Raw genomic sequence first — 17,267 nt, forward strand, 5'->3', positions numbered from 1 at the left:
AAAAATACAAAATGGCAAATAATTTTAATGTTGATTAATATAATTAATGTTGATTATATATTTTGGATAGAGTAAGTTAAATAAAATATTGAAATTTCACATTTCCTTTTACTTTTTTAAAAATGTAGCTACTGAATATGGTTGATGTACTTTCTATACAAGAATGAATATAGAATTTTTAAATCTATTGAAATCACCATAAGAAGGGGGATACCAAAGTAGAAAGGATAAAAATAGAGGGGATGAACCAATTCAGGTTATAATACATATATACAAGGAAATGTCACAGTGAAACTCCTGTATCACTTATACAAACAAAAATATCTTTTTGCAAAGACAGAGAGCAGGAAGGTAAAACAGGTCCTGTCTAGGAGTTGACACCAGTGTGAGGGGGGAGGATATAAGGAAAGGGTGCAGGAGGTGAATATAGTGGAAATATTATATACTCATGTATGAAAATGGAAAAATGAGACCTGTTGAAACTATTCCAGGAAGGGAGGCTAAAGGAGAATGATGAAAGAGGGTGGATTCAACTATGATATATTGCAAAAACTTTTGTAAATGTCACAGTGCACCTCCAGTACAACAATAATAAACATCAACAGAATAAACATTTGTTAAATAATCAATAAAAAATAAAAATAAAATAAAATATGGCTACTGGAAATGTATGTGGCTTGCATTGCATTTCTAATAAACAATGATGTTCTAGGCAATACTGGTGCTTGCATGAGTCGGAAAACTTGGTACTGTGACAGACCAGGTCTAGTCTAAGGTACTTTTCACTTGAGTGCTCTGATGCCCCAATACCATTTCTGTCCCTCATTGAAAAACAACAGCCCTAGAGACTATATCTATAAGCTTAGGTTACAGTCAGCCCTCAGTACCTGTGGTTCCATATCTGTGGATTGAAGCAACTGTGAGTTGAAAATCTGCTGGAAAAAAATTGCATCTGTACTGAACATACACTTTTTTCCTTGTTATTTCCTAAACAATTTAATAACTATTTTACATAGCATTTGCTTTATATTAGGTATTATAAGTAATCTAGAAGTGGTTTAAGGAATACAGGAGAGTATGTGTAGATTGCATGTTAGTATGTGTAGATTATACTTTTGGTATAGTTTAATAATACAGCTCACAAAAGGCCTTATGAATGACTTAAAATGAAAATGATTGCATAGGAGTAGATTAATCATTTTGGGAAATGATGAAGTATATAGCAAATTGAGCTTTCTCAGATTTTGGTATCCACTGGGGTCCTGGAACCAATTCCCCCCTGATACTGGGGGATAACTATATTTTGTTATAGAGCCTCATCTTCCTCCAGTAAGATGTTTCCAGCAGGCCGGGCAAGGTGGCTCATACTTGTAACCCAGCTAACTAGGAGGCAGAGATCAAGAGAATCATAGTTTGAGCCCAGCCCAGGAAAAATGTTAGAGAGCCCATCTCAACAAATAAGGTAGATATGATGGCATGTTTATAATCCCAGTATAGGTAGGAAGATCATAGTGTGAGGCTGGCCCCAGGCAAAAAACACAGGACTCTACTTGAAAAATAACTAAAGCAAGAAAGTGCTGTGGGTGTGGCTGAAGTGTTAGAGTGCGTGCCTAGCAAGTGTGAAGCCCTCCCTGAGTTCAAACCCCAGTACCACCAAACAAACATACATACAAAACACATTTCTAAGAGATACCAGCTATTGAAGACTTATGCTGCTCCAACTATTTTATATATACTTTGTAAACATTAAAAAGTTTATCTACCACAACGACCTTGTATTCTGGCCAGTATTCTTCTCACTTCACAGATGAGTTAGTAAACTGAGGTTAGAGAGATTGGGACTAGCCATTGGTCACAGCTAGACAGAACCAAGATTTTAACTCAGGCAGGCAGACTCCAAAACCTTAATTGCTTTATTGCCTAAAAATGCAATTGTTTAAGGAGACAGAGACTAAGCAAATAAATACATAGCTACTGTTCCTCTGTCTGTGCTAGTGTGCTCAAGAACAAGGCCAGAAGGAGTGATTGCCAATATCTGTAAAATGGGGAGAAAAATAGTAGCTAGTAGCTAAGTGATTAGGTATTGTGAGAATTATGAGCTCAGGCATTGTTTTTGTAGGGACCTGTTGCTATAACAAAATACCTTTGGTAGTGTAACTTATAAACAATAGAAATTGATTGTTCATAGTCCAGAAGTTGGGAATTCTAAGATCTAAGCACTGGCAGATTCTGTGTTTGCTGCATCCTTACATGGTAAAAGAAGCAAGGGAGCTCTCTTGACTTTCTTTTATAAGGACATAAGCCCACTCATGAGAGTGGAACCATTATAGCCTACCACTTTCCAAAAGGCCTTACTTTTTAAGACCATCACATTGGGTATTAGGTTCCAACATATAATTAGAGGGAAATGACAACATTCAGAACATAACAAACATATAACCTGAGGTGATTTCATGCGCAGGTCCTCAGCCACTATCTATTAGTGAAGTGCAGTCTTCCCTATATCCCACTCACAACTTAGCTAATGAGTTTTATCTCTAGTATGTTTGGGTGAAGTCAACTCTTGATATATCTCATGGATTCCCAAAATGATTAATCTAGCCTCTGTGCAATCACTTGCATTGTAAGTCATACTCTAGGGTTGTTCTTATAAGACACATTACAAGCAGTTTCTCTTATTTAATTATGTCAGCAACTCTATGATCTGGGCAGATGGGAACCTGAGGCCTGTCAAGGGACTTGTCCTTGGCCATACAACTATTGATTGAGCATGGAAGCCAGACTCCTTGTCTTGTGCTTGTATGGGTTGGAACCTGCCTTTGCTCATTATTTCCTATATGCACATTCATTTCAGTTGTTTCCCAAAAGCCACATAAGGGTGATGACCACATTGCTGAGGTCTTGGTCAGTCATTGTCTGGAATTATCCACACCTAGTCTACCTCCCTTCATGAGGCTAAATGAGGGTTCATGGCTCTATTTAGTCAGCCCTATTTGTACCTAGTTCTAGACCCATTTACACCACTCCTCAGTTATGTGGCTATGGACACATCACTTGCCTGCTGTGAGCTTCAGGTTCCTGACTTATGAGTAAAGACCAAATAACTCTCTGTAGTATAGGATGAAATGAAAAGAGAAGGGTTGAAGCAGAGGGGATAATCCCTGCTTCTCCTTCCAAGAATTTTGGTTTCCAAGTCTTTGGCCACACCTGGGTTTTAGGACCGGATGTCTGTTTGGAAATAGGAAAGGAATTTGCCTTCCTCTTCTCTCCTTCCATCTCCTTTTCTGTGGCACAGGTCGGGTGGGGGGAAATGAGAGGGGGAATGGGGATGGGGGTGGTGACTGTAGATGGTTCAACCCAGAGTATCAGAAAAATAGCAGGTGTTTTTGAAAAGAGGAGGATAAGATGCAGAGCAAAAGTCATCACATAAGTTAACAGAAGTCCCACATCTGAATATGAAATCAGAGTAAGCAAAGATGAAAAGAAGTCTTTTTCTAGTGACCTTAAAGTAGTGAGTGGTTCTCAATTGGGGACTATTTTTTTCTCTCCTGGGGGATATTTTTGGTTATCACAGTTTACAAGAGATGGGCTGGAGTAGGAGAGTCTACTGCTGGCACCTAGTGGGTAAGAAGCCAGGGATGTTGCTGAACATCCTACAGGCATGGGAGAGCCTCCCATGCCTAAGAATTATCCAGTATAGCAGCAGAAAAGTGTGACACCTTTCTTTACCCATCATTTGGATCACAGCCAACAATCCTATAACAAAAGACAGGTTAACAAAAGAAAAGCATGACAAATGAATTTAATCAAAGTTATGTGACATGGGAACCTTCAGAAATGAAGACCCACGAAAATTTCCAGGAAAAACTCATTTTATGCCTGGATTTCATGAAGAATGGACAGCTGTGTAGAAATGTGTTTGGATAAAAGGGTCTGAGCTAATAGAAATGGAGAGAAATTTAGCAGGCCTGAACATTCAGATTCTTCTTGTCTTCTGTGTTGTCATTCCTTCCTTCTTCCTGGGTATGGGGCAAGTTCCCTCTGGAATGAGGGTCTTATGACCTTATTCTTAGACAAGGTAAGTCAGAGAATTATTTATGGCCACTTCCTACACAAGAAGGTAGAGAAATATTTCTATGTTTTATGACTGGCTTTGTGGAACAATTTCTAGGACCAGCCTTGAGGAATTCTGGTTTCTGTGACTTGCTTTGGGAAAGAATAGGAGGGCAGAATAAGGCCAGAGAAAGTCTTCATTTCTGGGATTTTTGTTTGTTTGGCTAGTTTGGGTTTTGCTTTTTGAGCCTCAGTACCAGCCTATGCTAGTTTGTTAGGGTCTCTATTACAAAGTACCACAAACTGGGTAACTTAAACAACAAAAACTTATTTTCTCATAAGTTTGGAGACTAGAAGTCCAAGACCAAGATTGGTGGGACTTCTAAGATCTTTCCTTGGCTTATAGATGACTGTCTCCTCCCTGTATCTTCACATGATCTTTCTCTGTGTATCTGTGTCCTAATTTTTTCTTATAAGGACAGCAGTCATGCAGAATTGGGTCATCCCTCATAACCTCATCTTAACTTAATTACTTTATTAAAGACCTGTTCTCCAAATATAGTCACATTCTGAGGTACTGCAGATCAGAACTTTAGCATGAATATGTAGGGAGTTGGGGGAAGATGACAAAATGTAACTGAAAACACAGCCCAAAAAATCAATAATGCTCACAGTGAGAAATCCTTCAAATGTTGAAGCAGCTGGCAAATCTTAAAATAAACATTTTGGTATATTAAAGGTTTTTTAAAAATTCTCTTAAGACAGAGCTGAAATCCCTTCTTTGACATGGTTTCTCTGCCTCCTCCTGCTGATGTTGCTGTTGCTATGTTCTCTCTTCAGACTGGAGCCCATTGGTGCAGCTGCGAGCAAAGAATATTCTCTGGAGAAAAACTTGGAGAAAATGAAGTTAGACTGGGTTAACATGACATTCAGCTTGGTGAAATATAGGGACACTGTGAGTCTCAGTCCAACTATGGCTACCTGAAAACAGCCCCATTTATTATGTGGTAGATTACAAAGATAATTGATTCAGAATTGTAGCAGAACTCATGAAAGAATAATCCCTTACATCTGGATTGTTTCCTCCAATCTGCCTCCCTGCACCAGTCATCCTTCCTCTCAGACACCATTGGAGAAATGAATTTTCACATCCCAAAAGCCTTTGAGTCAGAGCAAGAGGCTTCCTGGGTGTAAAGGAACTGAGCTCTCTGAGGGAGAGCACAGGCTTTCCTGTCTCTGAAGGCTCCCCAGAGCTCTCAGAAGCACACCTGGGATGGACAGTGCCTCCCTCTTCTCAGATGCTAATATGTGCAGGAATCCCCTAGAGATAAGCTGCAGGTTCTGATTCATTGGTTCTGGGGTGGGGATTGAGATTCTGCAGCTCTAATAAGCTCTCAGATCACGTGCACCACAGTTTGAATCACAAGAGTATAGGTTTCTTTCTTTTCACTGGCATTTGTAGGTAACATTTGACTTTGTGCAGTACATGTGGAGATGTATTTGCCCTTGTGTCTCTAGAGTCTGACTTGCTCCTGGGATGGAGCATGGGGTAGGGATAGAGGCTGTTGACCTGTAAATCATGGAGGCCATAGGCTGAAGTTCACATATTACACACCATCAGCTCTTAGAGCAGTTCTTCCAATACTGGCTGCCCAATAGAATCACATGGGAAGCTTTATTAAATCTCAATAGATTCTTCCTTGCTCCCAGTTTCTCTAATGTTCACATGGATTGAGAACCCAAACCCTAAAAGGTTCCTATCACTTCCTTTTCCCCTGGGCTGCATATCCTCCTCCTGTGACTTCTTTTCCTCTTTGATTTCAATAGTCATGATGCCTTGTTTTCACCCTTGAAATAATAATTATCAATGACCCAGTGGGAGGGAGGAGAACTGGAGCACAAGGGCTTGTTACTGGGCCTCGTCCACCAAGGCTAGGTCCCCATGGGTCCCAGAAGCTTGGTGCTACTTGGTCTGATTGGGTCAGCTACTGTTGTAGAGGCTGTGGGTTGTGATGAGGAGTTCTGCTAGGGGACCAGGGAACATCTTCATTATTAGTGGTTCATCTTCAGTTTTTGACTGAAGCAGTACAGACAAGGATCAACAGCAAAATAGGAATAGAGATGCCACTTTTTAATAGCTAGATACACTTCTCAGTATGGAGGTACTGGTAAAAGGCAGATGAGAGAACATAACTTAGGGCCAGTTTAGCGACCAGATGCAAGCATGAAAGAAATGAAACCAAGGGAGAAAGGCCAGACTTGCCATAGGGACAGACCCTTATTTGGTGCAGGAGGATAAGTGCCACCCACAGGAGCTGACCTTGAAGGTACTGGAACCTTTTATGCTAGTAAAGTATAACCCACCAAATGTGTAGGACAGAGGTTCTCAAACTGTCAGGTGTGGCGATGCACATCTGAGATTCCAGCACATGGAAGGCTGAGGCAGGAGGATCATGGGTCCAAAGGCAGTCTGACCTACATAGTGAAAAGAATATTTTCAAGGAAGAAAATAGAAATTCCATTTCCTGCAAGACAGGAGTCCTTCAGGAATCAGCATGGAAAATGGAATGGGGGCAGCAGGTCTCTTGATTTTGATGGAGGATGCATCTTTATTTGCAGGATACAAGCATCTTGAGTGCAGTTGATGACATTCAACTACAACTCGATGACCATGTGATAAAGACCCAGACCATGTGTGGCTCTACCTTCATCAAGCCAATAGAAGCAGAATGCCGGGTAAGCAGAAATGGGGTTGCATATTTTGTGATGTCCCATTAGCTGTGTGTTTCTCAGAGAGGAGCAGAGGTTTGGCAAGTTCAATTAACAAAGATGCTTACTTTCTTGTGAATGGGAAAAGAAAGGTAGAACACAAGCCTGAAAGTAATAATAATCCAAGTGAGCATATTGCATGCTGAGGCATTGTAGCAGTCTGCCAAAAGAGAAGATGAGATTTGAATACACCAAATAAAAAATGTATTTGGAAAGTATCTTATGAGCTACATGAGGTTTGTCCTCCTTTGCTCATTGTCTGTAGGAGTGGCATAGGTTAAGGGCACAGGCCCTGGAGCCAAACTGTCTGGGCTCACATTCTGGCTTATTATTAATTGTGTGAACTTAGACAAGTTACTTGAACTGTTGCATCTGTAAAGTGAGATTTAAAATATCTAGCTTATATGGTTGTTGAATTAAGTTGGTCTCACATACATAAAACATCTTGGACCATTACTTATCACAGAATAAACATTATAATTACCTATTATTGTTACCTCACCAGAATATGATCTCTGAGAGGTCAAAAGCTTTTGTTTGTTTCATTCATTGCTGTATCCACATTATAGAACAGTGACCAGAACATGGGGGAGACTCAATAAGTATTTGTTAAACAAGCAAAGAATGAATGGATGGATGAATTTATTTTTTCAGTCACTGGGCCTGTGGTGCAAAATGCAGGTTAATGATTAAGATGTGACATGCTAAATTCACAGAAATGGGAAGAAAAGCTGGTACGTGTGCAGGAAAATTTGGATGCCTGGTTGAAATGCCAAGCCACTTGGCTGTACCTGGAACCGATCTTCAGCTCAGAGGACATCATAGCCCAGATGCCAGAAGAGGGCAGAAAATTTGGCACTGTTGATGGTTACTGGAAGACACTCATGGCCCAAGCAGTAAGCTTTATCCCTGACCAACCCACCTGCAGAAGTGTGGGGTGCCACACAGGTGTTAGTTATTGAAACTATGAAGTAATTTGGGATTTTTGAAAATTTCATATTTCATATCTTTGTTATAATTTGTTAAAACCTCAAGCATGGAAATATGTAACATAGAAATAACATGTTTTGAAATCTCAGCTCCCTAGAGGTAACCATTAGCAGTTTGTGTTACTTAGCTATCATTTCTAATAATAATAATAATAGTAATAATGATAATAATAATGGGGGGCTTTGTTATAGAATAATGAAATAAAGTTTTTGTAGACTGAGAATCCTTTTAGAATTCACATAGTTGTAGGGCTAGTGAAGTGGCTCAAGTGGTAGAACACCTGCCTACCTAGAATTCAAGTAATTGTCTACATTACTGTTATTTTTTAAATGTTTATTAGTACCTACAATGACTCCTGGGAATCAGAAAATACTTGAAGATGATAAGAATATGATTTCTTCCTTCATAGAATTCACTATCTTGTGAGGATACAGGTTTAAATACGTAAAGCTATAATGTATATGCAAGCTGTGTTTAGAATATAAGGGAGTGATTTAGTTGCCTGAGAGTGTCAAGGAGACTCTAAAGCAGGACACATGAATAGAGTCAGTGGAGGTAAGATTCACACTTTGGTCAGCCAGAATTGTGACCTTCATTACCAGGATGAGAAGAATGAGAATTCCAGTAGATGTCCCAGGCAATCAGGAGCAAATCTTATGAAGGCACATCATTGAAGGCTCATTTTTAAAGTCAAGTGTGCTCAAATTGTGCACATGTACAAAGAATTTGTCTCAAGAGAATATATCTACCTGCCCTGCCTGTTAGTGGGAGTAGGGTAAATAGGCATTTGTTTGGCCCAGACAGTGGAGCCAATTTTATATTAGTTAACCTTTTTTGGTCACAAGGTCCAGAAACTCAGTGTAGCCTTTGACCTTTGCTCTTCTTTCCATGTCTGCTCCAGTCTATCTACAGGCTGGCTGGCTCCACCACTCAGTCACACAGTGGGAGATAATCCTCACATAGCTCCAAAGCCTTCTCATTCAAGGGCCCAGCATAGACCAGTATACAATGTTACAATCTAAATTCTAAACCTCTTGAAGTTAAAATATATTTGACTTGGTTGGTTTATGGTGCACAGCCCTTACCCAGTCAATCACAACTGGAGGAACAAGGTCATGTTAAATGAGCATTCACCCCATGAAATGAGGAGTGGGGAGGGACTAGGAAGCAGTTAGCTGGGACATCATTAGTTGATGGGCTGGTGACACCTTCATTACCATGACCAATCTCAGCACTTGAGATCCCCATGATTATACTCACCCTTCTTTTTTTTTTTTTTTTTGGTGGAACCCAGGTGAAAGATGCCAGGGTTCTGGTAGCAGCAGACCAGCCACGGATGACTGAAAAGCTTCAAGAAGCAAATCTTCTGTTGGAAGACATTCAGAAGGGGCTGAATGATTACTTGGAGAAGAAAAGACTATTTTTCCCCAGGTATCCAACATTGTTCCTTTATTTGGCATTACCCTCTTAAGCCATGAGTGGAATTACATTTTTCAGACTAGAGTTGGCTTTGACTAATTGATTCCATTCCTGATTGTCCATTCCCCAAGAGATAGCTTCCAAGAATGAGGCATGTCTTCATGGACATTATCTAGAATGAGGTTGAATAGACTCAGTGGGGGTCAAATCCATTTTTTGGCCAGTCAACTTTGCCATTTCTCCCAATTAAAAGGGTAAAGTACTCATGATTAAGAGCCTGGCCTTTAGGGTTAAACATGCTTTTAGAGTGCAAGCTTTTCTACTTATTAGTCTTAACACTTTTAGCAGATCTGAGCCTCAGGTTCTCTACTGTAAAATTAGATTATGTGAATAATGGCTCCTACTTAATATATTTACTGTGAAGATGAATTATCTAATGCATATAAAATACAGAAATGCCAGCTAAATTTTTTGCCATCAAAATTTATAGTTTCTGATGGATAATTTTACAAATATTTGACTCTTTTCCACAAAAAGTAATGCTCTGGGTGAAAGTCAAAGTTGTTTTAGAGGTCTGGTTCCAGAAGGATGGTGCTCACTCCTTCAAATCCATCCATGTCAAGTTCATGGATGGACTAACCCATGTCATTTGACTCTGATTAGGATATGTTTGATCCTAATTTGCCTATAAAAAAGTAAATTGTAATATTCCTTTATATGAAGCCAAATTTCCCTGTTCTCCATCACAAAAAGATGTTTTTTTAAATATAATTTGAAAGTGCCATAGTATCTGTTTAATGAAGAGTTATCCAATAGAACTTTTTACAATGATGGAATGTTCTATATTTGTTCTGCCCTGAATAGTAGCATTAGCTATATATGGCTATTGAGTACTTTAGATGCAGCTGGTACGCCTGAGAAAGTTAATTTTTTAATGTAAATAATTACTTGTGGCTAATGATTTTTGTATGAGCAACACAAATATAGCACACATAGTGGAAGGAACCCTCATGCGGAAGAACAAAATTGAGAAGAGGTTTGGGCCTTTAGTTCTTTCTCACCATTGTCATTCCTAGTAAAATATGAATTAGCCAATATAATACAACATTTGCCTTACACCAGGATACTTCTCTAAGCACTTTGTACTTACTAACTTACTTAATTCTTACAATAATTCTGTGAGTTTGGAAGTATTATCACCATTTTATAAGTGAGAAAAGAGTAATTTTCCCAAAGGCGTAAGACTGGTAAATGGCCAAGCTAGAATTCAAGCCCAGGAGTCTGAATAATACTCAGTCATCTAACCTCTCTGAGCCACATTTTCTACCTAATTTAAACACACACACACACAAATATCTCAATAGTCTTATGCATTTTTATGAAATTAAATATTCTGAGATAACACTTTAAAAATGTTATCAAGAGTCACAGAACTTAATTTTATCTTGAAGGGCTGAGATGTGGATCAAGTGTTAGAGTGCCTGCCTAGCAAGCATGAAGCCCTGTGTCAAACCATAAGAAAATGGATCTAATTTTATCTCAAAATATGAAATGCTAAATAATAATTTTGTTGTTAGTATATGGTATTGAACCTTATTCATCATATATGATAGAGATAGAGGCTATATAAATTAATAGAGGTCACCCACATGCATTTCATTTAGGAGTAAGAGAAACTGACATCCTTATCAGAAATTGATTAGTCAGCCAGTAAATAATTATTGAACTTTCTATCTGCTCAATACTGCAGTTATTTTGTTTGCTATATAATAAACACTCCAAAACTTTGAAGCTTAAAACAACATTTATTAGCTCACAATTCTGTGATTTGGCAGATTGGGCTGGTCTCAGCTGGACGTTCTTCTGTCTTCACTGGAGCTCACTTATATGACTGTAGTTAACTGGAAGTCGATGACTTTAATCACTTGCCTGGTGGTTGGCTTCATTTTGGCTTGGCAGAAGGAATAGTGGGCTACATGTTATTCATCTTCCAAAAGGCTAGCCTGGGGGCTGGAGCTATGGCTTAAGTTGTACAGCACCTGTCTAGCAAGTACAAGACCCTGAGTTCAAACCACAGTGCTGGAGGGGGGAAAAAGTCAGATTATCAAAAGGCTATCCTGTTTCATTCACATCATAGAAATCATGGAGTTCCTAAGAAAAGAAAGAATTATGTCTAGGCTTGGAACTTGCACAAACTCATGTTCACTAGATTTTGTTGGTCAAAGCAAGACAGAACCAGCACAGGTTCAAGAGATATGAAAATAGATTTCATCCCCTGAACCTGAGATGGTTCTGTGATCCTCACTAAATACTGTGGCCATTTTTGTAATTCACCATATTCAGTGAAGATTATAATCATATGATCCCTCCATTATGGAACTTCAGCCTGGTGGTCATGGAAGAGGTTTGTATCTTGAAAATATTATAAAGGTTTGTTTGGTTTTGCTGCTTTTAGAGCCTGCACAAAAGATGAAGTTGTCTATTATCTCTACTTTGAAAGTTGATAGAGACCTCTGCATGTGAATAGATTCATTATTAACATACACTTTCTTGTTTTCACCTATAACTTATCCTGGCATACCTGGAAAGAAGGAAAGACAAGGAACTCTCTCTCCTCTTCCCCAGGGATTCTCAACACTGATAGCACATTAGAATTATTAGTGTTTAAAAAAATACAAATCTCCCCAGACCTTACTTTGGATCAATTATATTGGAATCTCTGAGATTGGAACCTTAGCATTGGAACTTTTAGAAGCTCCCCAAGTGAATCTAAAATATAAGGAAAGTTGAGAACCACTACTCTATTTAAGCTCCCCTCTCCAACCACATTAAACTCACACAGCCCAACTTTCATCCTTGTTTTTGCTCTCAGATTGAAAACCATCTTTGCCTTCTATACCCCAGATAAAAAATAGTGAAGAGGAGTGGGCCTTAGAGAAGACTTTGGGATGCAGCTAGTGTTTAGCTGGGTGTGATCTACCTGTTGGAGAGTATGGACTTGCAGGAAATAGAAGTTCTCTTTTTTTTTGCTTTGAAATAGATTCTTCTTCCTGTCAAATGATGAACTGCTAGAGATCTTGTCTGAGACAAAGGACCCCCTCCGAGTGCAGCCACACTTGAAGAAGTGCTTTGAAGGAATTGCCAAACTAGAGTTTACAGAAAATCTGGAAATCGTGGGCATGATCAGCTCAGAAAAAGAAACTGTTCCCTTCATACAGAAAATCTATCCAGTTAAAGCCAAAGTAACTCCCTTATGTTTTTGTTGTTGTTACTGTTCTTCTTTTCTCCATAACAGAGCAAACCAGAGAGAGGCAGAGAACATGGTCAAGTTTTGGACTCTAATTCTGGGTATGGAACAGTGAGTGGTTTGGAAAAGTTAATCTTTTTGGGTTTCAGTTTACCCATCTCTAAGATGTAGATAATACTAAAAGTCATGTTGACATATGAAACTTGTGGAGTGATCTCAAACAAACTCGATGTGGAGGCAGTAGCAGGAATCAGATCCAAATAACTGATACTGTTTAGATCTCCACATGCAGAGCCCAATAAAAAGTGACCCAGTTAGTTCTTGGGAACTTATTTGTAAAGGTCAATAAGACATCATAGAATCAATGAGAGATCTGAAGGTACTTAACTCACGTTTTTATGTATATGCCCCCCACTTTTTTTTTTGAGACAGGGTCTTGCTATAGCCCAGGCTGACCTCAAACTCATGCTCCTTCTGCCTCAGCCTCCTGAAAGCTGGGATTATAGGTGTGCACCACCATGCCTGGCTGTTTGTTTTTTTTATAAAGTGTAGATTGCTTCCATTCCTGCTGAACCTGGCAACATCTTTAAGTGGAAATAGGCAAGTATTTTTGGCTTCATTTTGACTGTTTTTGCCACTTGCACATATAAACTGCAACAACCAGAAGTCACACCACCAACTCAGACACCAGCCAGGTAGCTTACATGTGCCTGAAGTCCATGGCCACAGTTAACCAAAATTCTAAAACTTACTAACTTGTTGCAGTTTTGACTACCTGTGGAGCTTTAAACAAAATCTAAATATCTGGGTTGCATAACTGAGGATAGGGATCAGGTGTCTATATTTTTTAAAGATCTCCAGAGGACCCCACTACACAGGAAAGTTTGGGAACCACTGTAATAATGCATAAATTAGAACCGATCATTTTTTTAAAAATAATCTTTTTTTTTTCTTTTATTCATATGTGCATACAATGTTTGGGCCATTTCTCCCCGTTCCCCTGCCCCCTCCCTCTCTCCCCCTACCTCCTTGCTACCAGGCAGAAACTATTTTGCCCTTATCTCTAATTTTAGAACTGATCATTTAAAGGAACAACTTCTTTTATTAGCTGAAATACAGATATTTCATTTGCTTCCTAAGAAATTTTCTGTTTCAGAAAATGACAGAAAAGAAATGTGTGTTAAAAATCTATTGCTTCTTTAGGAGGCACACACTTCCTAGAATACTATAAATAAATGTTAGGCAAATACAGAATATTGACTTGAAGAGGTATCAACTCTTTGTTTTCTCTCTAGCCCTGTTGACAGAAAGTGCTGGGTTCCTTCTACAACTCTCCCTCAGGCTTTGGTTGACTTGCTGCCTCCTTCTGTTTGTCTTGCCCGCAGGGCATGGTGGAAAAGTGGCTACAGCAGGTGGAGCAGATAATGCTATCTAGTATGCGGGATGTTATTGGACTTGGGATTGAAGCATATACTATGGTAAATAAGAATTGGGGTACATGTGCCAGGGTGTTGATACTGTAAGGGAAGTTTTGGGGACAAAGTTTAAGTGGATCAGTTCAGTTGGCCCTTCTGCCTTCTACTGAACCCTACTCCTTGAGCCTCTCTCTTTTACTTGTGAATCCTGGCACAATAAACATATTACTGGTGAAACATTTGCTGTTAAACAACAAATTTAAAAAAGGGTTAGCAGTAGGTCCTTTCTTTCACGTGGAATTTGGGGTACAAGGTCTCTTAGATCCCCTTCCAATTCAGCATTCACTTGTGTTACAGTTTCCCTGAATGCCACAACTCATTAAGCCCCCAAAGCCTTAAGAGAAACAAAGCCTAAGAGATAAAGAATCTGTCATAACAACTCTTTAGCTAACTGCGAGCAAGGTTCATGTTGCCAGACTGAATTTTGTCCCCTCTACTTTAAATGCTTTTCTTACTTCCAGGCTTTTGTTCCCATTCCCAGGAGTCCTATCAACCAGACATATTTAGTCAATTTTTTACACTAAAGTATTCAGTACCAACCCTGCTGTCTGTCATAGTAGGGTTGCATTGTAAATGAAAGGACAATCCTTCTTCCTATGATACATTCTAAATCAAAAACTAAAGAAAAACAGCTTCCAGTATGAAATTATTTCATGCAAGTGGATCTATAGCAAGATTCAGCAAACTCTTTCTCTAAAGGGCCAGATGGACATTTCCACTTATGAGGGCCACATTCCTTTTGCAACTATTTAACTTTGCCTTTGAAGCACAAAAGTAGCATAGATGATATGTAAGTGACAAGCATGGCTATGTTCCAGTAAAACTTTATTTATAAAAGCAGGCATTGACAGATTGGTCTACAGGCCATCATTTGTCCACTCTTGATAAGGAGGTAAAGAAAACAAAGCGGAAGGAGGAAGACATGGATAACAAAACTGCAATAATATGTAATCATTAAAAACAGTAGTTATTACTCTGTCTGAACACCACTTTGATTACCACCATGTGAAGAATTGTTGATGAACACGAAAGAATGCAAAGTTGATGAGATTGTTGGTATTTTTTCTTTGTCATGAATTTTAGGGAGGAGGACATAAATCAGTAATCCTGAAGATGTTGAACCTCACAGTATCTGTGGGTGGAAGAGGATTTTATTTTTGTTGTCACAGTGAGGTGGTGGGGCACGTTTTTTACAAGGTCAGGTTAAATTACATATGAAGGACTGATCCTACAGCAAGCCCCACTGTCCCTTCCTAGGTTCCTCGGAACTCCTGGGTCTTGCAGTGGCCTGGACAGGTGGTTATCTGTGTTTCCTCCATCTTTTGGACCAAGGAGGTATCCAAAGCCCTGGCAGAAAACACGCTACTGGTAAGTGACCTACCATGGAGCTTGCAGAGGAGATCCAGACATCCACCAGGATTTGAATGACGAGTAATTGGAGTACTATGTTTTGTTTCCTAAACAAAAATAATTTGGGACACAGCATTACAGACACCAGAGTTCTTATGGGGACAGCAAGATGGAGAATTTGGAATTGGGGATGTCATGGAGGCCTGTAGTGCAGGACCATTCACAGTTTTTCCTGGACAGAAATCTGAGTTGCAAGATTTTAAGTTTTATTAGCCTTTCCTTCCAGGGGTCAAGTTAGCAGGATTTCCAGCAATAGAGACCCCCTGTCTTCTTCCTAGGCCAGAAGACTAGTGTTTTCCTCTCTTCCTCACTACTGTTACCTTCTCAGCTCTCCCAGTCCCAAACCTTGTATTTCCAGTCAATTGATGCTAGTGCTTGAGAGTTCAAGACCTGGATGAGTAAGTTCAAATCCTGACACATTCATTTGCTGACTGTGTGACCATGAGTAATTTACTTCACTCAAATTTCTGTCTCTTTGTCTATAAAAATTCAAGAAATTGCCACACCATGTTTTAGTATAGTAGGAGGATTAAATGAGATGCTGATAAATTATTCCCTACTTAGATGTTAAGCTGTAAACCCTGTAAAGAAGAAGCTATGTCTGTCCTGCTCACTGTTATATCTTCAGGGGTTAATGCAGCCACACACATAGTAAGTGCTCAATAAATATTTGTTGAATGAATGAATGGTAACTCCATTCCCAACCTTTCTACTGTGGTATAATTCCCCAAAATTGTCTCATTGATCCCTATTACTCCCCTATAGAATATTGGCATGGACCAAAACATATTTTAATTTACTACATTTTGTTTTATATATTAAAAACCAAACAAATTTTGGTCAAATACTTGACCAAAATTCAAATTTATACACATTCCATGTTGATGATTCTAATAGATATATTGCAAACTGCATTTATACTTGCAAATCACATTCATGTACATCATTCTGAACTTCAGAAGCTAAAAATTTATGATTTTTGTAAATGCATCTCTGTGCCCCAGTTTTCCTACCTCTAGACAAGGAGAATGTATTCCATCACACACCAAGCCCCGATATGTGTTCATGTTGAATGATGTGCATTGGTACTCTAAAGGAACCAGGTGTTGGCACGGGATAATCATCTATCCATCCACCCACCCACCTATCCATCCATCCATTCATACATTTATTGTCTCTTAACAAATATTTATTTGGCATCTGCTGTATGCTGGGACTGCTACTAGGCAAAGAAAATTAGACAGTCATTGTCCCTATCCTCATAGATTTATTTTTGATCTAGTGGGGAAAATAAAAAGGGTCTTATATAGGACTGTGATAAGGAAAGAACAGAGATCCAGGAAGTGAAGAAGTGTGAGAAGGGTACAAGAATTTAGAAGTATTTCCCAAAAAATAGTATCTAAGAGAGACCTAAAATATAAGTAGGGATAAGCAAAAGATAGACAGAGGAGTCTTTGCTCCCATTTCCTGCATGGGGAACAGGAAATGTTTCTCTCTCTTTTCTCCACACTGTTCCTCTCCTAATAAACTTTACTGTTACTTTTACAAAGTCAAAAAAAAAAAAGATAGACAGAAAAATGTTCCAGAGATGGGAAAAATGTGCAAAGCTTGAAATAGGAAAAGCATAATGGGCTGGGGTGTAGCTCAGTAGTAGAGAACCTACCTAGTATGTATGAGGCCATGGGTTCAATCCCAGCACTGCAAAGAAAGAAAAAGACAGTAAAAGAGGAAGGGAGGGAGGGAAGGAGAAGGAGAGGTAGGAGAGAGAGAGAGAGAGAGAGAGAGAGAGAGAGAGAGAACACAAGAAGAAGGAGGAGGAAGAGGAGAGGGAGGGAAGGAGGAAGAGAGGGACAGACATGATGCATTCCAGGAACTGAAGAACTTTGGTCTACAATGGCTGTGGA

General features: G+C 39.2%; 1 protein-coding gene across 2 annotated transcripts in view; it reads left to right on the forward strand.

Moving 5' to 3' along the window:
• The window catches only part of Dnah3 (dynein axonemal heavy chain 3), a 201,749-nt gene that overhangs the window by 65,273 nt on the left and 119,209 nt on the right, over nucleotides 1-17,267 (forward strand). For both annotated transcript variants that reach the window (XM_074059600.1, XM_074059601.1), the window contains exons 20-26: nucleotides 4,894-5,008; nucleotides 6,673-6,789; nucleotides 7,539-7,718; nucleotides 9,107-9,243; nucleotides 12,272-12,473; nucleotides 13,864-13,956; nucleotides 15,211-15,321. In XM_074059600.1, coding sequence (XP_073915701.1) covers nucleotides 4,894-5,008; nucleotides 6,673-6,789; nucleotides 7,539-7,718; nucleotides 9,107-9,243; nucleotides 12,272-12,473; nucleotides 13,864-13,956; nucleotides 15,211-15,321 — 955 coding nt within the window. The remainder of the gene's footprint in view (nucleotides 1-4,893; nucleotides 5,009-6,672; nucleotides 6,790-7,538; nucleotides 7,719-9,106; nucleotides 9,244-12,271; nucleotides 12,474-13,863; nucleotides 13,957-15,210; nucleotides 15,322-17,267) is intronic.

The sequence above is a fragment of the Castor canadensis genome, chromosome 17 (assembly GCF_047511655.1).
Source record: "Castor canadensis chromosome 17, mCasCan1.hap1v2, whole genome shotgun sequence".
NCBI lineage: Eukaryota > Metazoa > Chordata > Mammalia > Rodentia > Castoridae > Castor > Castor canadensis.